At 36.4% G+C, this 16619-nt stretch overlaps 1 protein-coding gene across 1 annotated transcript in view; it reads right to left on the bottom strand.

Moving 5' to 3' along the window:
- The window catches only part of LOC140167004 (uncharacterized), a 99825-nt gene that overhangs the window by 34425 nt on the left and 48781 nt on the right, over positions 1–16619 (bottom strand). Inside the window, exons 29-39 of the mRNA XM_072190484.1 lie at positions 16163–16198; positions 14531–14731; positions 13171–13254; positions 11342–11395; positions 10448–10642; positions 9162–9242; positions 6833–6877; positions 6482–6529; positions 1999–2193; positions 1468–1548; positions 716–760 (exon numbers count right to left, since the gene is read on the bottom strand). Coding sequence (XP_072046585.1) covers positions 716–760; positions 1468–1548; positions 1999–2193; positions 6482–6529; positions 6833–6877; positions 9162–9242; positions 10448–10642; positions 11342–11395; positions 13171–13254; positions 14531–14731; positions 16163–16198 — 1065 coding nt within the window. The remainder of the gene's footprint in view (positions 1–715; positions 761–1467; positions 1549–1998; positions 2194–6481; positions 6530–6832; positions 6878–9161; positions 9243–10447; positions 10643–11341; positions 11396–13170; positions 13255–14530; positions 14732–16162; positions 16199–16619) is intronic.

Below are 16619 nucleotides of genomic sequence, written 5' to 3'. Positions count from 1 at the left end.
CTACATGTAGTAGCCAGTCCCTGTTCAATTTGGATGGTGTAAACCGTGTATGCAGTTTGCACCTGACCATCTTTGGGATGACAAGGTTAGTATAGTGTTCTCATGAGGCTATGCTTGTGTGTCTTTTTTTGAGTACAAAACTAGCTTGTGTGTCGATTTTTTCTTGTGTGTCTAGGCACAGAATCAAGATCTTGCAGGGGGTATAGAGGTCATTTTGAAGGTATTGAAAAAGGCACACAAGCAACAAGCAGTGACAACAACAAAAAAGACACACAAGATGGAAAAAAAGACACACAAGATGTCCGTCAGGCATCCGTTGGGTCAAAAAGACACACAAGAAAAGTCACACAAGTCTTACAGACACACAAGTATACCTGCATGAGTATGGGTGGTCTTCTCATTCCCTTCTCATCACTGCAGCCCGGGTTTAATTCCCAGTACTGCCCCATGTGAGTTTGATTGCCGATCCATGCACATCCTCGCAATGTTTTCTCCTGAATCTAAAATCGGACCTCTTCCCATATCCCTGTCCAATCATATTCAGGCAAAGCCCAATAGTGCTCAAAGGCAACTGAATTAAAGGGATGCCATGAATATGATGGGACAGGGATGTGGGAAGAGGTCCGATTTTAGATTCAGGAGAAAACATTGCGAGGACGTGCATGGATCGGCAAGTTTTAATCATTGATTAATTCTACATAAATTGTAGGCTTACCTGGATCACCACCTATCTCACCTGGTCGAACTGGTTTGCCTTTTGCTATGAGAGAAAAGAAAATCTGATTATTCGATGTAAATAGAAAATAACTCATCTTTCTTCATTGTCTAACAATTTCAAACTCTTTACAGCAATAAGGCACATAATTATACTGGTAAACAGTTCCTGTTAAATCTGTTACAAAATCGTATGCATTTCTTATCAAAAATTCAAGCTAGTTGATTTTTCAATGCTGTGTTGTAATTTTGTTTAAATCGCTTTTTGGGTATAAAATTATTTCCAACAAATACAGAATTTACATGTGTAAAAATAAATAAACTTGTTTTTTGGATTTGTGTAAAACCAGTGGCGTACCGTGGCCGCTCCTACCCCGGGGGCTGAAGGAAATTCAATTTTGCCGCCCCTTCCTCAACAGCCCGAAAAGGTTGACCCAAATTTTTTTGGTGGTTTGAAAAGTGAAGAGCAAAAAAAAAAAAAAAAAAAAGGTTTATAAGCGCTAGCGCCCTAAAAGCAACACATTTTGATGTATACTACAATTTTTTCAAAATTTTGTATACTTTTCAAATTTTGTGCGCCCTTTTTTCTTTACTGATTCTTTTTGCTGCCCCTGCTTCTTCTGCCGCCCTTCGTTTGCTGCCCCTTCTTCCGCCGCCCCTTTGTTTTGGCCACCCCTGCTTTTACCCCGGGGGGCTGGCACCCCCAAAGCCCCCAAAATATGCGCATGAAACCCTTCTCTGTGTGTAACATACCTTGACATCTGAAGCTTCCATCAATATTGTCACACTTCCCATCCTGACATAACCCAGAGATTTCAGAGCATTCATTTATATCTGAAAAAAAAAAAAACAGTGTTATGTTGAAGATGAACATAATTTAAATCATATTTCAATTCGGGTTGAAATCAGGTTGATGATTGACTAGTTGGTATGGTCAACATGTAATTGGGCTATTCCATTTAAATCCACACTACCCCTGTAAAAGATTTTGGAAATATCTTCCACAGGGGGAGTATGAATTTCAAACGGAATTAGCACATTCACTAAATAAAACTCACCCTCTCTCTGTGACAGATTAAGATTGAATCTTCCTCAGAGGGTGTATGAAATTCAAATGGAGCTGCCTAATGAATTCATTCAATTTGAAATTCATCTCCCTCTGTGGAAGATATTTCTAAAATCTTTCACAGGGGTAGTGTGAATTTCAAATGGAATAGCCCATTGTCGCCTTCTCAACCTGTGCTCACTGGGATGTGAATCAATCTCTTCTTACATATGACTTACCAGTGCATTTTCCCTCATCATTTTGCATGAATCCGCTATCGCAGTCAGACCCAAAGTCAGCACATGATTCACATGAGTCTCCCCAACCCTTGCCTATGGTAGCACAGCATAATGCCTTTGTGGTAACGGAACTCACAGGGAATGTACAGACCCCTTTGCTTTCATAAGTGAAACATGGACCAGTAGCTGTTGAACCTGTAAGAGACATTCACATATCAATGGAATTAGGCTATTCCAGTTGAAATCTGTACACCCCTTATGGAAGACATGACCTTAATTCCACACAGGGAATATGAATTTCAAATGGGGGTGCCTTTATGGGCGATTCTATTTGAAATCTCCACCCCCTGTGTGGGAGATTAAGGTCATGTCTTCCATAGGGGTGTATGGATGGCAGCCGTTGTAGCCTGATATAGTAAATTCTATTGCTTTATACTTTTTATGCAATGCTCAAGTTTTATAACACATTTGACATCATGAAAAGTATTCAAAATAAAAAAAAGTCCGCAAAATTAAACACTGACCTCCTCCTAGAACACTAATTTAATAATCTAAGGCAAAAAAACCACATGTTTGTTTCCTGCAGCAGGTCAAAAAAGTCAAATGCGAAATGTTTTTTTTATATTTTATTTTTTTTTATAATCCAGGTCTAAAAATGAAAAAAAAAAACCCACTTTTTTTCAGCAAATTGGAATGGGAAAAAACAGCGCGTTTTTCCGACACACACACACCAAAAAAAAACATATTTTTTTTCAGGTTTTGGGTTTTTTTTTCTTTGTAAGTGAAAAAAAAAAATTCCAATGCGCAAAATAAGCCGTCAAAAACGTAATGCGCGCACTACAGGAAACAAACTGGTTTTTTTTTTGCCTAATAAGAGGTGTAGCCAAGTAGGCAAAGGGATCACCCCTATCTTAGGGTTTTTGACCTTTTAAGGTCCATTTGTAAGATACAAACTGAGTTTGTCAAACTCTGTTTCTGCTTTTAATATAGTAAATTAGTTACCTAGTATCGTACTGATACATTTTGTACTTACATGCACAAAGTGTCATTAAATGTGAACCATTTTGACATTACATTTACAAATAGGCCAATGTACTGGAATCAAGCTTATATTGGATGAGCTAAAATATTAGTCAAACTTCTGTGAACAACATGTAGCCAGACCAAAATGATAAAAAAAAATGGATTAGACATCATAAAGATAAACAACTCATTTGCTTGACCACCCCAGCAAACATAATTGTTTTTTCAGAAAATGTTAAAATGTCAGGTTAAATAAAGGGTGTAAAATGTTTTAATAACATCAAAAATATTCAGTTGTGTAAGTTCATACGTGCAGGTAGTAAACAAGAAGAAAGATTAAAACATTCAACTGCACTCACCAGGTTATTTTCCCAAATATTTCAGAACCAACTGGTTCCTTCCTCAGTGGGTGATGGTGTGTGAGATGCTGCTGAGATCAGTGTTTCTAGAAGATCTTAAACTATAGTTGCCAATTGTTTTCACTGATTTCAGCAAACTATTTTCACTGATTTTATCAAAATATTTTTGAAAACTAATATATAATAAAATATTCTCAGGTAGCGTAGTGGTATTAGATCTTGACCGGTTAATCAAGTGACCAAGCTTCAATCCACGCCATGATAGGGATGATCAGAAAATTTTCATGTAGGATATTTCACATGAATTGTGAAAAAGGTGATTATTTCACTTAGGGTCATCCATGTCAGTAGGACAAAAATTAGTTATGGGCAAATGTCTTTTTCCAAATTCTGTGAGCATTGACCATCACTGACAGTACCTTACAATGAATTACTGTACACAATAGCAAGTAATGCAATATTTTCACCACTGCGATCCATTTTACACAAAAGAGATTTTATGAAATCTTACTATCACTGCATGTAAAGTAACTAATGGGGATACGTATCCTGCACAAGAACAAATAAACACAATGGGGAATGATTGCTCGCTACAACAGGAAACTGAATATAACTAATAAGAAAGAACACTTTACCAACCCAAAGTGTTACAATTAAACATGACAACAAATAAAACACAAATCCCGACCGGCACACACCCCAACTTGAAAAAAAAGCAAGTGAATGTGCCGGCATGAGATTCAAACCCACAACCTTCAGATCTCTAGACGGACGCTCACTCCATTAGGCCACCTAATCCTTTCCCCAGCATAAGGCCAAAAAAAAAAAGTTGTTGTGTTGCCCTCAACCGTCCGACCCTAAATCCTGAAAAATCAGGGTCGCAATTTTTTATATATTTTTTTTTAATGATACTTTTTACAAATTTGTTCAAAAACTCAATGTTTTTCACTTAAAATTAATATTTTATTGAAAGACTAGTCTTTAATTGATGTCTAACAGGTATCCAGAAGTCAAAATTGACAAATGACCCCTAATTGAAGAAGCATTATTTAATATTTGAGGGGATTTTTAAAAACTGAAGGTTTAAAAAAAAAAAAAAAAAAAAAAAAAAAAATCCGACCGTCACCTCAAATTTCCCATTTTCCCACTTGAGGGCAACACAACAATATTTTTTTTTTGCCTAATACAAGTAAAGTAGGTAATGGGGCTACGCATCCTGCACAAGAACATAAACAAAATGGAGGAGCAATTGCTCGCTACAAGAGGAAACTGAATATAATTAATAAGAAAGAAAGAACAGTTTACCAACCCAAAGTGTTACAATTAAACAAGACAACAAATAAACACAAATCCCGGATCGGTATTATGCTAGGGAACACGATTAAGCATCAGTAACGATCTTGTGTACTTGTATAATATTTGTTTTTGTGTATTGTATACCTCAACTGCTCACATTAGACCCAGTTTTAACCACTGTTATCAGTGGGAGCTGGTAGCCTAATGGATAAAGTGTTTGTCTAAAGATCAGAAGGTTGTGGGTTCGAATCCCATGACCAGAAAGAAGTGAGGTAACTAACGCTATATACTACTAGGAGAAGTTGACAATCACTCTCAATTGCAGCATAGTCAATGCTTCAATATTGTGTTATTGATCTTCTATCCATTTATTAATTCATTAAGTTCATGGTTTGATCGTATGCATCATTTATCTAAAAATATATTTTGAATATACACGGTCACTTTACACACCATTGTGTGTGCAGTATGTTTATAGGTAATTATTCCTTCATTTAAGCCAAATTAGCACGGTCTACCATGATATGAAATAAATATATACAGTGGCAACTCGTTAACACAAACCCTCTTAACATGAAGTTTCTGATAATAAGAAGTATGTTTTACATTCCCAAGCATACATTTCACATGTTATTAGAACTGGATAACACGAACTAGATAACAAGAAGTAAAATTTGAATTCCGCACAACTTTGTTTTAATGAGTTTCCACTGTATTACCTTTTAAGTTATATTATGTTGGTAGACCGTTATTGCATCATTAATTCTTGTTATACTTATTAGAAATAAATTTTAAACAACTAACAACGGCTCTACTATTATAGTGTTATTATTATGTATTAAAATGAACAAGTTTGTTTGGTCTATATAAAAACTCAACATTATGGATGTTTTCAATAAACACTTGCTGAAAACAAACAAACTTATTTGTGGGCAACAGCAATTTGATACGATTATCCAGTTTTGAGATATAGCACCAAAACCTCATGAAATGGGTGTAAGTTAGGGTATGGGGTGTTTCAGTGACCACTCCCTGAACCAACCAATTTCTTTTTCAACAATTGTACAATGATCCCAAAACATATGATCTACTCCCAAATCATGTGCAATATGAAGCTCATGCAACATTCCGTTTTTGAGTTATGAGACAAAAACGAAATTTAACTCAGTATCATACAGTTAAAAGCCATAATTACGAAACGTGTGTAATTTAGCACAGGGGGTGTTTTCAGTGACTACTCCCTAAACAAACCAACTTCTTTATCAACAATTTTTATGATTCAAAAGAATACCATCTACTCCCAAATCGTGTGAAATATGAAGCTCATACAACATTCCCTTTTTGAGTTATGAGACAACGAAATTTGGATGAAATATTTTGCATTCCGCACAGACAATCTTGGAAATTGGAAATCTTGGGAACACTTGCGTGTAAAGAATAGAAAACTGTCACCCCCTCTCCCAGTGCAATGTTGAGAAATGCCAATGTCTTCAGCAGTTTCCCAATGTGTTCCAACATCAATTGATGGGGAGAGGGGAAGGGTAAATCATTGTTGTAGATGTCATTTTTGTTCCCAAGCACAATATACATCATTCCCATGATCATAAGAAATTCTACACATAATTACGACAGAATGTTCTAACTTTTTTCCTAGATTGTAGGCCCATGACATACCATTTATACACAAAAGTCAGTTAAATCACAATTTCTTGGGCTTGTATCATTTATTTGTGATCCTCATATATATTATGTGTCCCTCATTGTCTTGCTCTCTGCTGAAACTTTTACATCTCATTTTGATTTACCTTCACCAGCTGCATCTGACACCGGTCTACCACCTGGTCTACCAGCACCTGTGTAAAAAATATATAGAAAATATGTCAACTTTTTTAAGAGGTTGGCGAGAGTTACTTTTTGGACAATGTCCTCATTACATAATCAGTATATACAAGTGCACCAGAAAGTCTAGATCCTCTTTTGATATTCACTGATGTATGTACAGCTCTACCTTCAACATGAACATGTGTATTTTCTTATGTATTTTATTGTTTTTTACTCCATATTTTTACCTTTATCTCAATTTTATATTTGCTACCTTCGGCCCCATGGACCAGATCAAGTCACAAACTAATTTCCTTAACCCACAAGATGCTTACCTTGTCCAGCCCCAGCTGATGGACCTGATGAAATTGGGTCTCCAGCTGTAAGAAAAATCAAAAATGAAAAATATTGGTATTTCATTAAAGGAAACAACTGTAAGTTTAGCTGACAGGTGAATAATCTACTTAGACCTTTCTTAACTCTCATGTTCAATAGGTAGCTTGGTTAGCAGGGTCTTAGCTAGGAATTGAGAGTTGCCCGTCATTTGAATAAAATTGCTTGTCCTAATTTGACCTTTAAAACATTTACAAGACATCTATAGCCCATTGGGGGTTCAAAGAGTTCAAATATGTGCTGATATGGCTTTGTTCTACAAATTGGGTCTACTAAAAAGGTCAATTAGCTTCTCAAAACATACAATTTATAATATAGCATCTGTCAAAGGCATTCATTTTGCCCGTCCCAGGAGCAAACTCCCCGTCTAAAATGACGGCCAGACGGGTGCCTAGCTAAGACCCTGTTGGTTAGGTATGCTGCCCTATTTATTGCCCATCCCGGGTGCCCTGTTTCAGGAAAGGTGCCAAGGGCATGGTATTTGTGATATTTGACAGCTCAGAATCAGTCTGTCTTCCAGCGTTGCCAAAACATTTCAGCCTGAATCATGGGTCAAATAATTGAAAAGTCACTCAATTTTTCTCCGCAAATATGGGTAGCATTTTCAGCCTTTTGGTATATCAATGACCCATTTTTCAAAGCCTATTTTGGTATATGAATGGGTCCTTTTTCCAAATTTTCTCAATTTTTCTGGAAAATAGCCAAATTTTTCTCTAATCTAGCCAAAATTTTCAAAATTTTCCCAAAATTTTGGGAAAATTTGTAAAAACAAAGACAATTTGGGTTAAATTCTGCGAAAATTTTGACTTTTGGTATATCAATGGGTCCACATTTCTTGAAAAAGTGGTATATTTATGGGTCCACTTTCAAATTCTCAGCGGCACGTCCCTACCAAAACCAAACTTGAGTACCCCCCGGGCATAAGTCATGGGAGCCAACGTTGAAAAAGTCGCCCAATTGTTTTTCTTAACCATTGGTTTCCATGGGGCAGGAAATTATCAAGTCACAGGGAAAATCTTCAAAATGCCCAATAGTGCTAGTAAATCATGGATTTGGTAACCCTGTGGTATATAGCCATGTTTGGCAGTGAAATTTCACATTTACACCTTCTCTGTGTATAGTACATGTAGTTCAATCAATTTTGCAAAGATAATAGATACAAAATGCAAACCTTTTTAAACAAAATAATCATCAAGACTTAAATTTGGTCAAACTGTGCCACTAATTACTACCAAAACTTCAATAAGGTTTTGCTATGTTATTCTAAGCTTACTACCACGATTGTCTGAAGGCTCATTTCTCTAATGTATTTTTTTTATAACAAAAGGCTAATTAAGCAATATTTGTAAGTCAAAGTTAACATGCTATAGATTGCAGGCCACACAATAAATTGTACCCATTCATATCTGACCAAGTATTTATTTCTACAAAACACACTTGGTTCATATAAATGAATAAATATGTGGTTTGGTGCGCCGGTGTTCTTTGGCTTCCCAAGTAAGATCATCAGACTTCTCAAAGCACTATACAGCATATCAAACAGTGCTGTGAATGGCAACCTAACTGACTGGTTTCGCACAACAGTGGGAGTACGGCAAGGCTGTGTGATATCACCACAATTCTTCAACATACTTCATGAACTCTATGCCATCCATGACAATACATAGGAATAATGATCCAGGGACAACTGATCTCAAATCTCCGCTTCGCTGACGACATTGTCTTGCTAGCCAATTCTGCTAGTACCCTACAGACTGCAGTGGACAACGTCTTTCGTAGTAGCTCGAACCTTGAACTAAAGATCAACATCAGTAAAACCGTACAAGTAGAAATTATCAGCAGCCAAAGGGTCAACCTTAACATCACTATTAATGGCAACCAGCTCAAGCAAGTGGATGAGTTAGGGTCTTTTTATCTTTTGGGTTCGGTTCTGTTTCAGTTTTCTGTTTCAGATCTCATTGTTATTTTGAAGTGTTAGCATGGTATGTGTGAACAATCCTTTTATTCTAGTCTTTTGTTGCTCACTAAAAAGTTGAACGAAAAGAAATTCTGTTTTCGGTTTGTTGAGTTATATTAATTCCTGACATGAAAACGTGAGATGAGAGGGTTGATGCTAATCTAGAAAAAAGGCCATTAGGAAGACCTCCCAAAAGATGGATGGACACTCTTAAAACAGACTGGTTAGCTCTAAACGTCCCCTCTATAGCATATAAAAGTCCTTTTTATATTTAAAAATTATGTTCAAAACGCTTTTAGAATAGCATATCTTACCTTCACATCTGAAACTGCCTTCCACGTTAAGACATGTGCCTCCATTACAGATGTTGGGCATTAAGTCACACTCATCAATATCTGGGAAAAAAAAACCATCACAAGAGCTAAGATCCAAGTGCAACATTACATGAAAATCAAATTATTCCTGATACATCTTCATATACACACCAACAAATTTCTGGGGAAAAATTAAGATGTTCTAAACCTGTATACTATAACAATGGGCTAAATGTCCTTAGCAAAAGTTTTCAGAAAGGTATACTTCTTGACAGCATTAATTTTATCATGCCTCTGAAATGAACCATTTACAAGTGTATCACACACCCAACCCCACACAGTAATATCAATTCAAATGGCCTTGTACAGTGCAGCTTTCCAGAAAGTGACTTTCACCTGAGGCAATTAGTTGTCAAATGTTGTCAGATGGAAACAGGTGTCATGATAGGCAATCACTTATTGGATGATCGTGTTCAGTGCAGCTTTCCAGAAAGTGACTTTTACCTGAGGCAATTGGTTGTCAAATGTTGACAGTTGGTAACAGGTGTCATGCTAGGCAATCACTTATTGGATGATCGTGTTCAGTCCAGCTTTCCAGAAAGTGACTTTTACCTGAGGCAATTGGTTGTCAAATGTTGACAGTTTGTAACAGGTGTCATGATAGGCAATCACTTATTGGATGATCGTGTTCAGTCCAGCTTTCCAGGAAGTGACTTTCACCTGAGGCAATTAGTTGTCAAATGTTGACAGTTGGTAACAGGTGTCATGCTTGGAGCGTTTTGGCCAGAGTACAGTTGAATGAGTTATTACCAACTTATCAGCTAAAACGTCGGTGAAATAGGACTAATTTGTTGAAGGATTATGTAACCTAAGAACTAAAATTTTTGTATTGTCCTATAATTGAAGACCGAATTGAAAAGACTAGTTTGCGTATGACGTTCTGTCAGGCAGACTAAATATGCCAAAATGCGCAGGTCGTGCCTTTACCCTGACGTCAGACGCAAACTAGTCTTTTTAATTCGGTCTTTAATTATATTGAGCTCCAAAGTCAGGGTCAGTCGGTCAGTTCACTTTACTTTTGATTTTGCCACATACAATATCAAATTCATCACAAAAATACTATGATTTATAAGGTTTTGTAGGCTTGTTTTGTTAATGTATCAGAGCTGTGCAGTATGAATTACAAACAGACAACACATTTTCACAACATTATTGTGTAAACCAAATATGAAAATTCAAATATAGAAACAAAATAATAAAAACCCAATTTCATAACATGTACTTACCAACACATCTTCCATTTGGTAGCATCATAAACCCTGGCACACATTGAAACTGAAAGTGGGCACATGTCTCGCAGGATTCACCCCAGCCTCTGCCTACAGTGGCACAGCATAATTCCTTTGTAGTTAGCAAGTCATCCACAGAAAATGAACATGTACCAGAGTTCTCATAAGTGTAACATGGCCCAGTGGGTCTTCCTGTTCAAATGAAATGATTAAAGGGATTTTCAGAGATTTTAATATTAAAAGTTGTCTAACTGCATCACAAAATGATATCCTGATTTGATCATAATATCTAACATCTATATTATAAACCATGTAAATAACCCACTATGTAAAACTTGACAACTATGACCATACAACTGATATATAAGCATGAATGTTCATTTGAATTGGTAATCCATATAAAGAAATAATGTTAACTCTTGATCTCATTACAAACATATTTATATGACCCTATCATTACATCACACTTCAAGAGTGCACACAATCATGTCATTCTGCTGATGAAGGCTGTAGTAGTAGACTGAAAATTATATGGGTAAATATATATTTGTATTGAGATCAAGAGTTAAAATCTTTCTTTATAACTGATAACAAAATTCCAAAATAACTTTTGAACAAAACCAAATACTCAATCATATCAAAAATATTAGGCTATTCCAATTAAAATCCACACCCCCTATGGAAGACATAACCTTTTAAGGTTAAAAACTCTCACACAGGAAGTATGAATTTCAAATGGGGTTGCCGAAATAAATGGTAAACTCCATTTGAAATCTACATGATTACATCCCTTGTGTGGGGATTATGGTCATGTCTTCCATGGGGGTGTACGGTTTCAACTCTAATGGTCCTTTGTACATTTTTCATCTTTAGGTATATAGACTAACATACCATGGCTGCCGTCCATAGGCCTCCCAGATGTAGGCCTAATTAGTGCACCAGTGGCTGTGAATGAAGAATGCATTATCAATTTAGTAAAATATTTCATAAAAGTGATAACTATTCGCTGTCGAAGTGACGTAATAATCAGATTAACTACCATAGAAATAGGGTAAAACAACTTTTGAATGTATCGCGCTACACTTTAAGCAGGTTGTACTCATCACCTGTGTATGTCTGCAATCATATACTGCTCCTTTCAAATATACTAATCTTATAGGTGCGATATGCTTGATATGGTTCAATGCAGAGAGGTACCACGTGAACGTATTAGTGAAGTGCGATATATTCAAAAATTGTTTTACCCTATTACTATGGTAGTTACTCCGATTATTACATCACTTCGTTGGCGAATAATAACCATATTGTGAGGACTCAGGAGAGATAAGGCACTCAAAGCATGTTAGTATGCATATGTGTGACCATATATGTGACCCCTCGGCACAACTGAGCCCGGAAGTCGCCAATCATCATTATTGAGATATTCAACCAAAATATTTTGCTTGAAATTAGCTTTAAAATGATGTATATCATGTCTATAGTACTTGACATTTAAGTAGTGAAAAATCAATAAAACAGTCAATAAATCCTTTGTTTCCTATTGTTTATTGTTAAGTTCGATGGAGCATATCTCAATAGTGGCACTGGCGACATCCGGGCTCAGTTGTGCAGAGGGGTCACATATTCCATCATACCTTAAACATGTTCTAACACACCACCAGCAGAGCGGGTAACCACAATTGTTTTTAAATTTATCAAAGATACCTTTGCAAGGATTTTAAATAAAATGTACCCCCTGTCCTGGGGCCACTCTCACACACAAGTGCTATCAATCCATGTCTGACCACTCTGAAATGCACCCTAAATGGTGCACACAATCAATTTTGTGCCCCTAAACAGTGTATCAATGATACATGCCAAAGCTACAATAGGCTTTTTATTTTTAAACCCCAATGCAGAAGAGTAACAGCAACTATGAGAAGACAAAAATGCACTAATTTTCTGCCATATAAATAAACTTCTATCCAGCAAAATAACCAAACATCTAGGCTTTGTCTATTCAGGGCCAGGGGCCTGTGCCTTCCCCTGTTTTTCACACACAAATTTTCAAGTAATTCTGACAACAGATCTGCGAGAAAGCTTTAGCAGACACCATTTCACACAAAGTGTTGAATTTTTTAATCCATCTGTATATTTGCAATTTTGTGCCCCCTGGTCACAAAAAGCTATGACGCCTTCTCAAAAGCACCCCTTTTAAAAGACAGCAACACCACTGTAATGAGAATGGCACCTTTTTTACTCTTTTTTTTGGACACTCATGCATAGGAAGTCACTTGGGGAGTGACTCCTTGGGATTTTTTCATGCAAAATCAAAGATAAAATTATACCTGTTGTAGTGCACTACACATTTACATATTTTCTATTATGAAACTCAATCAAAAGACATTTTGCACTGAGCAATGTTTAGTGAGCTAAGTATACATTATAATGTCAAATTACAGGACTTTATTTTCATTTCAGATTCATATTCAGATTTCATTATTTACTTCAATTTATGGCCTGTGGGTCAAACTGCATGTAATATTACATTAACATTAAATTACAAAAAGACATAAAAAACAAATGATGCGTCAAAATCAAGTTTATTAGGACCTACATCTTTTAAAGTTACAAATACAAGGACCAGGCTTTTTTACCCTTTTGGAATAAGGATGTTTATTTATCTAACTAACATTGTTACACCCAAAGCACAAAGTCCTTCAGATTCTTCAATTCCTTACATTGACACCTGAAGTAGCCTTCTACATTGCTGCATCTGCCGGCTGGACCACACAATCCTGGCATCAGCTCACATTCATTTATATCTGGAAAAGCAAATAGACAAAACATTGTAAAAGCTAACTATTTTAAAGTATATATTTTCCTGAAGTCAGCGCTGGAATCCAGTCGTACATTTTCTGTATTTATCTACAAAAGGTATGCCCTCTATGTTAGCCATTTCCAGGCATTCTTTTTGCTCACCTAATCAGTACTTTTTCGCCGTTAGCCATAAATGTGCTGACAAACCACCCTGTGCCTGTAAGCTCTAAGCAATTAGCTTTGCTGTGCATTTTGATACTGCAAACAGAGATAAGTTCCTGCTACACAGAGTTTTGGGGTCTTTTAGCACAGTAAAATCATAATGGACTCCATATTTTTAAAATTTTGAAAATTATGGGGTCCACCTGGACCCCATCATTTGAGACTAACAAGTAAGAATTTGTGTCTTATGACCCCCAAAAATTGTTTGGGACCCCATAATTTTCAAAGTTTGCAGATTATGGGGTCATAATATTTGGACCTAGCGGGAACCCTGCTACATTCCTACAGAACTTGAGCTGATTGAAGGAAACTATACTGTTTGATCAGATCATAATCGGCGGGCCTTGTAACATCGCGGATTAATATCAATAAATTTTATTTAGAGAATTGTCTTGTGATATCTCTGCAGAAGTATTACAAATTATTAATTGCAGTAATGATCTGTCTGGTCTATATTTCTTTAACACACAAAATATAGACCAGACAGATCATCTATATCACTCTTAACGTGGATCTACTTTTCAGCGTAGTGATAAAAGCCTAATAATTCACACCGATTACAAGCTGATCAAAGTATAGTCTCCTCTGCTGTCAGTTTGATTCTGCTCTCTCTCTCTGATTGAAAATGGTACTGCTGTTATACCCCTCAGGTGTACTTTGCACAAGCAATACAGATGAGAGATATAAGACCCCTTTTGTTCCATTTTCTGTCAGGAAACTCTACTTGGTATGATCTTTATTTGAGCCCTTAAGCTAGCATGGACTTAGAGGTCCTGTAGTAAACCATTAAAACAATATAGTCAACATTGGGTTTCCTAGGCATCAAGCAAGGGCTGACCATGTAAGCGGTCACTAAGAATTAAGACAATTCTACTGCGGCAAAAAATGACATTTTTTAAAGCCAATTTTGGACACAACTCTATGAGGGTGGATAGTGATTTTACACCTTATACATCAATACATTTAATACCCTTACGGGTGCTAGTGTTTCAAAGTTTAATATCCCTAATGACAGCATACTTCTGATGAATCAACTAATCAATACCAATTCCAACTTACCTATACAATTTGTAGTGCCTTCCTCATACATGTATCCTTTTCCACAAGATATGTCAATATCTGAACAAGATTCACAAGATGCTTCATCTGCTCCCCACCCTTGACCAACTGTACGACAACATAACTCTTTACTGGTAAAAAACCATGGGATTTCTTCAGAACATCCACCACTAGACATTGATGTAAAACAAAGGCCACTGGCTGTATTTGTATAAAAATATCCAGGCATGATTAAAATTGGGCTATTCCAGATGAAATCCTTACACCCCCTATGGAAGATATGATGTGAATCTTCTACACAAGGAGTATGGATTTCAAATAGAGTAATTTGAATGGGTGACTCCATTTCAAATCTACACTCCCTGTGTGGGATATTAAGGTCATGTCTTCCATAGGGGGTATATGGATTTCAACTGGAATAGCCAATATCATAGATACATCACTTTGTGCATTTCCCATCTTTCAATTATAAGAGACTGAAACTATTTATTAACCTTATGGAATTTTATTTAAATGAGGATGACTCTGTCAAGAGTGACGTCGTAACATAATCTCTGTAAAGTAAACTTAATTCTTCTGTGGTCCGAGTATGCACTTGTGATCGGCGATTTGAGAGGAGGCAACATCTTTTCCTCTTCTACAAGCATGCCTATGACCAATGGGTCAACTGTCTTGATGTCATGACTGTTGATCATCCAATCAGCACATAGTATATTTATTATGCAAATAACAAATTTGATTGCCAAGTGCTTGTGCGTCTGTGGAGAACTATACTTTTGTTATGCTAAACAGCCTTCCAAATTTGTATGTAAAAAGGTTGCGCTCTATATACATCAGTGAACCTCAAAAGAGAAGCGCTGTGTCAAAAAATGACCTGGAATTTCTAGCGCACATGTGTATGTTTACGTTCACTCTCGTATACGCTCAACGCACAGCACACATCCAGGAAGAATTAAAAAATTTGCTCTTCTTCAGAATACATACCAAAATACATGATATTTGTACAAAAATATTTAAACATTCGAAATAATTTATATAAATATGCTCAGATAAACTGGTATGGTAGATAGATTGAATTGCACATTATCTGAGTTAAAATATTGGGATTGAAGGGAGCATACATTGCTGAAAATAATTGCACTGTGAAAACTAGCAGAATCAAGCATAAATTTAGTCGGCAAATTAATTTGCACTGAGAAATTTGCGGAATTGGGGGAAACAAAACTAAAAAACTTGCACAGCTTGATATGGATGGATGTAAAAAGCAAAATCAATAATTTAAGAGATTGGTTAGATAAGGAAGGAGGATGTTTTTGAGGTGATTGGTTTTGTACTTGGGCTTATGACAGAAATTGGATTGCTATAGCCTGAACTATACTTGGGAGCCACCTCCTCTATCATGTCTTAGAACTGCTTGTCTTGCATGGTGGCAAACTGAATTCCATGAGGTCTACCATAACAGTCCTGGAATGAATCCAATTCAGTTTGAGAGTAGCCAAAGCCATGGGAGAAGACGTACAATCCCTGCAAAGAGTTTTTGGTCAGAAATACTATAACATCCAGTAGGAGGAGATTTTTTGACCAAACCTACATGACCTGACATTTTAAAGGATTGAGCTTTAACTTAACTACCTTGATTCTCATCTGTAATTAGTGCATTACCAGTGGCTGTAAATGAACAACAGATATTTAATTCATTAAACATTAAAAAATCACACGATGCACTTCATAACATATACAAGGGACAGTCAATAAGTTTGTAGAACAAGAAATTTTACTTGATTGCAGGGCAATGAATTTGGTGTAATTTGAAAGCTTGTTCCTTCACAACATTACTGCAAAAACAGTGGAAACTGCAGAGTAAGCCTACCTCCTTGAATTCATAGGAACTACCAGAACTGAACACAGGTTCATAATCATGGATTTTTTTCCTGATGAAAGTAAAAACTCAAAAGAATTTTAACAATGGACAGTTGCTGTGAATGGCGATGAAGTCCTTGATCTTCAACAGCATCAAAATGGTTGTTCGAGTTCAAGGATGGAATGACGATCATTGAAGATCATCCAAGGTCTTCATGCACAATATTGA

This window comes from Amphiura filiformis, chromosome 12, assembly GCF_039555335.1.
Source record: "Amphiura filiformis chromosome 12, Afil_fr2py, whole genome shotgun sequence".
Taxonomy (NCBI): Eukaryota; Metazoa; Echinodermata; class Ophiuroidea; order Amphilepidida; family Amphiuridae; genus Amphiura; species Amphiura filiformis.
Note: the sequence above shows the minus strand (reverse complement) of the source record. Positions and strands in the feature narration are given on the sequence as shown.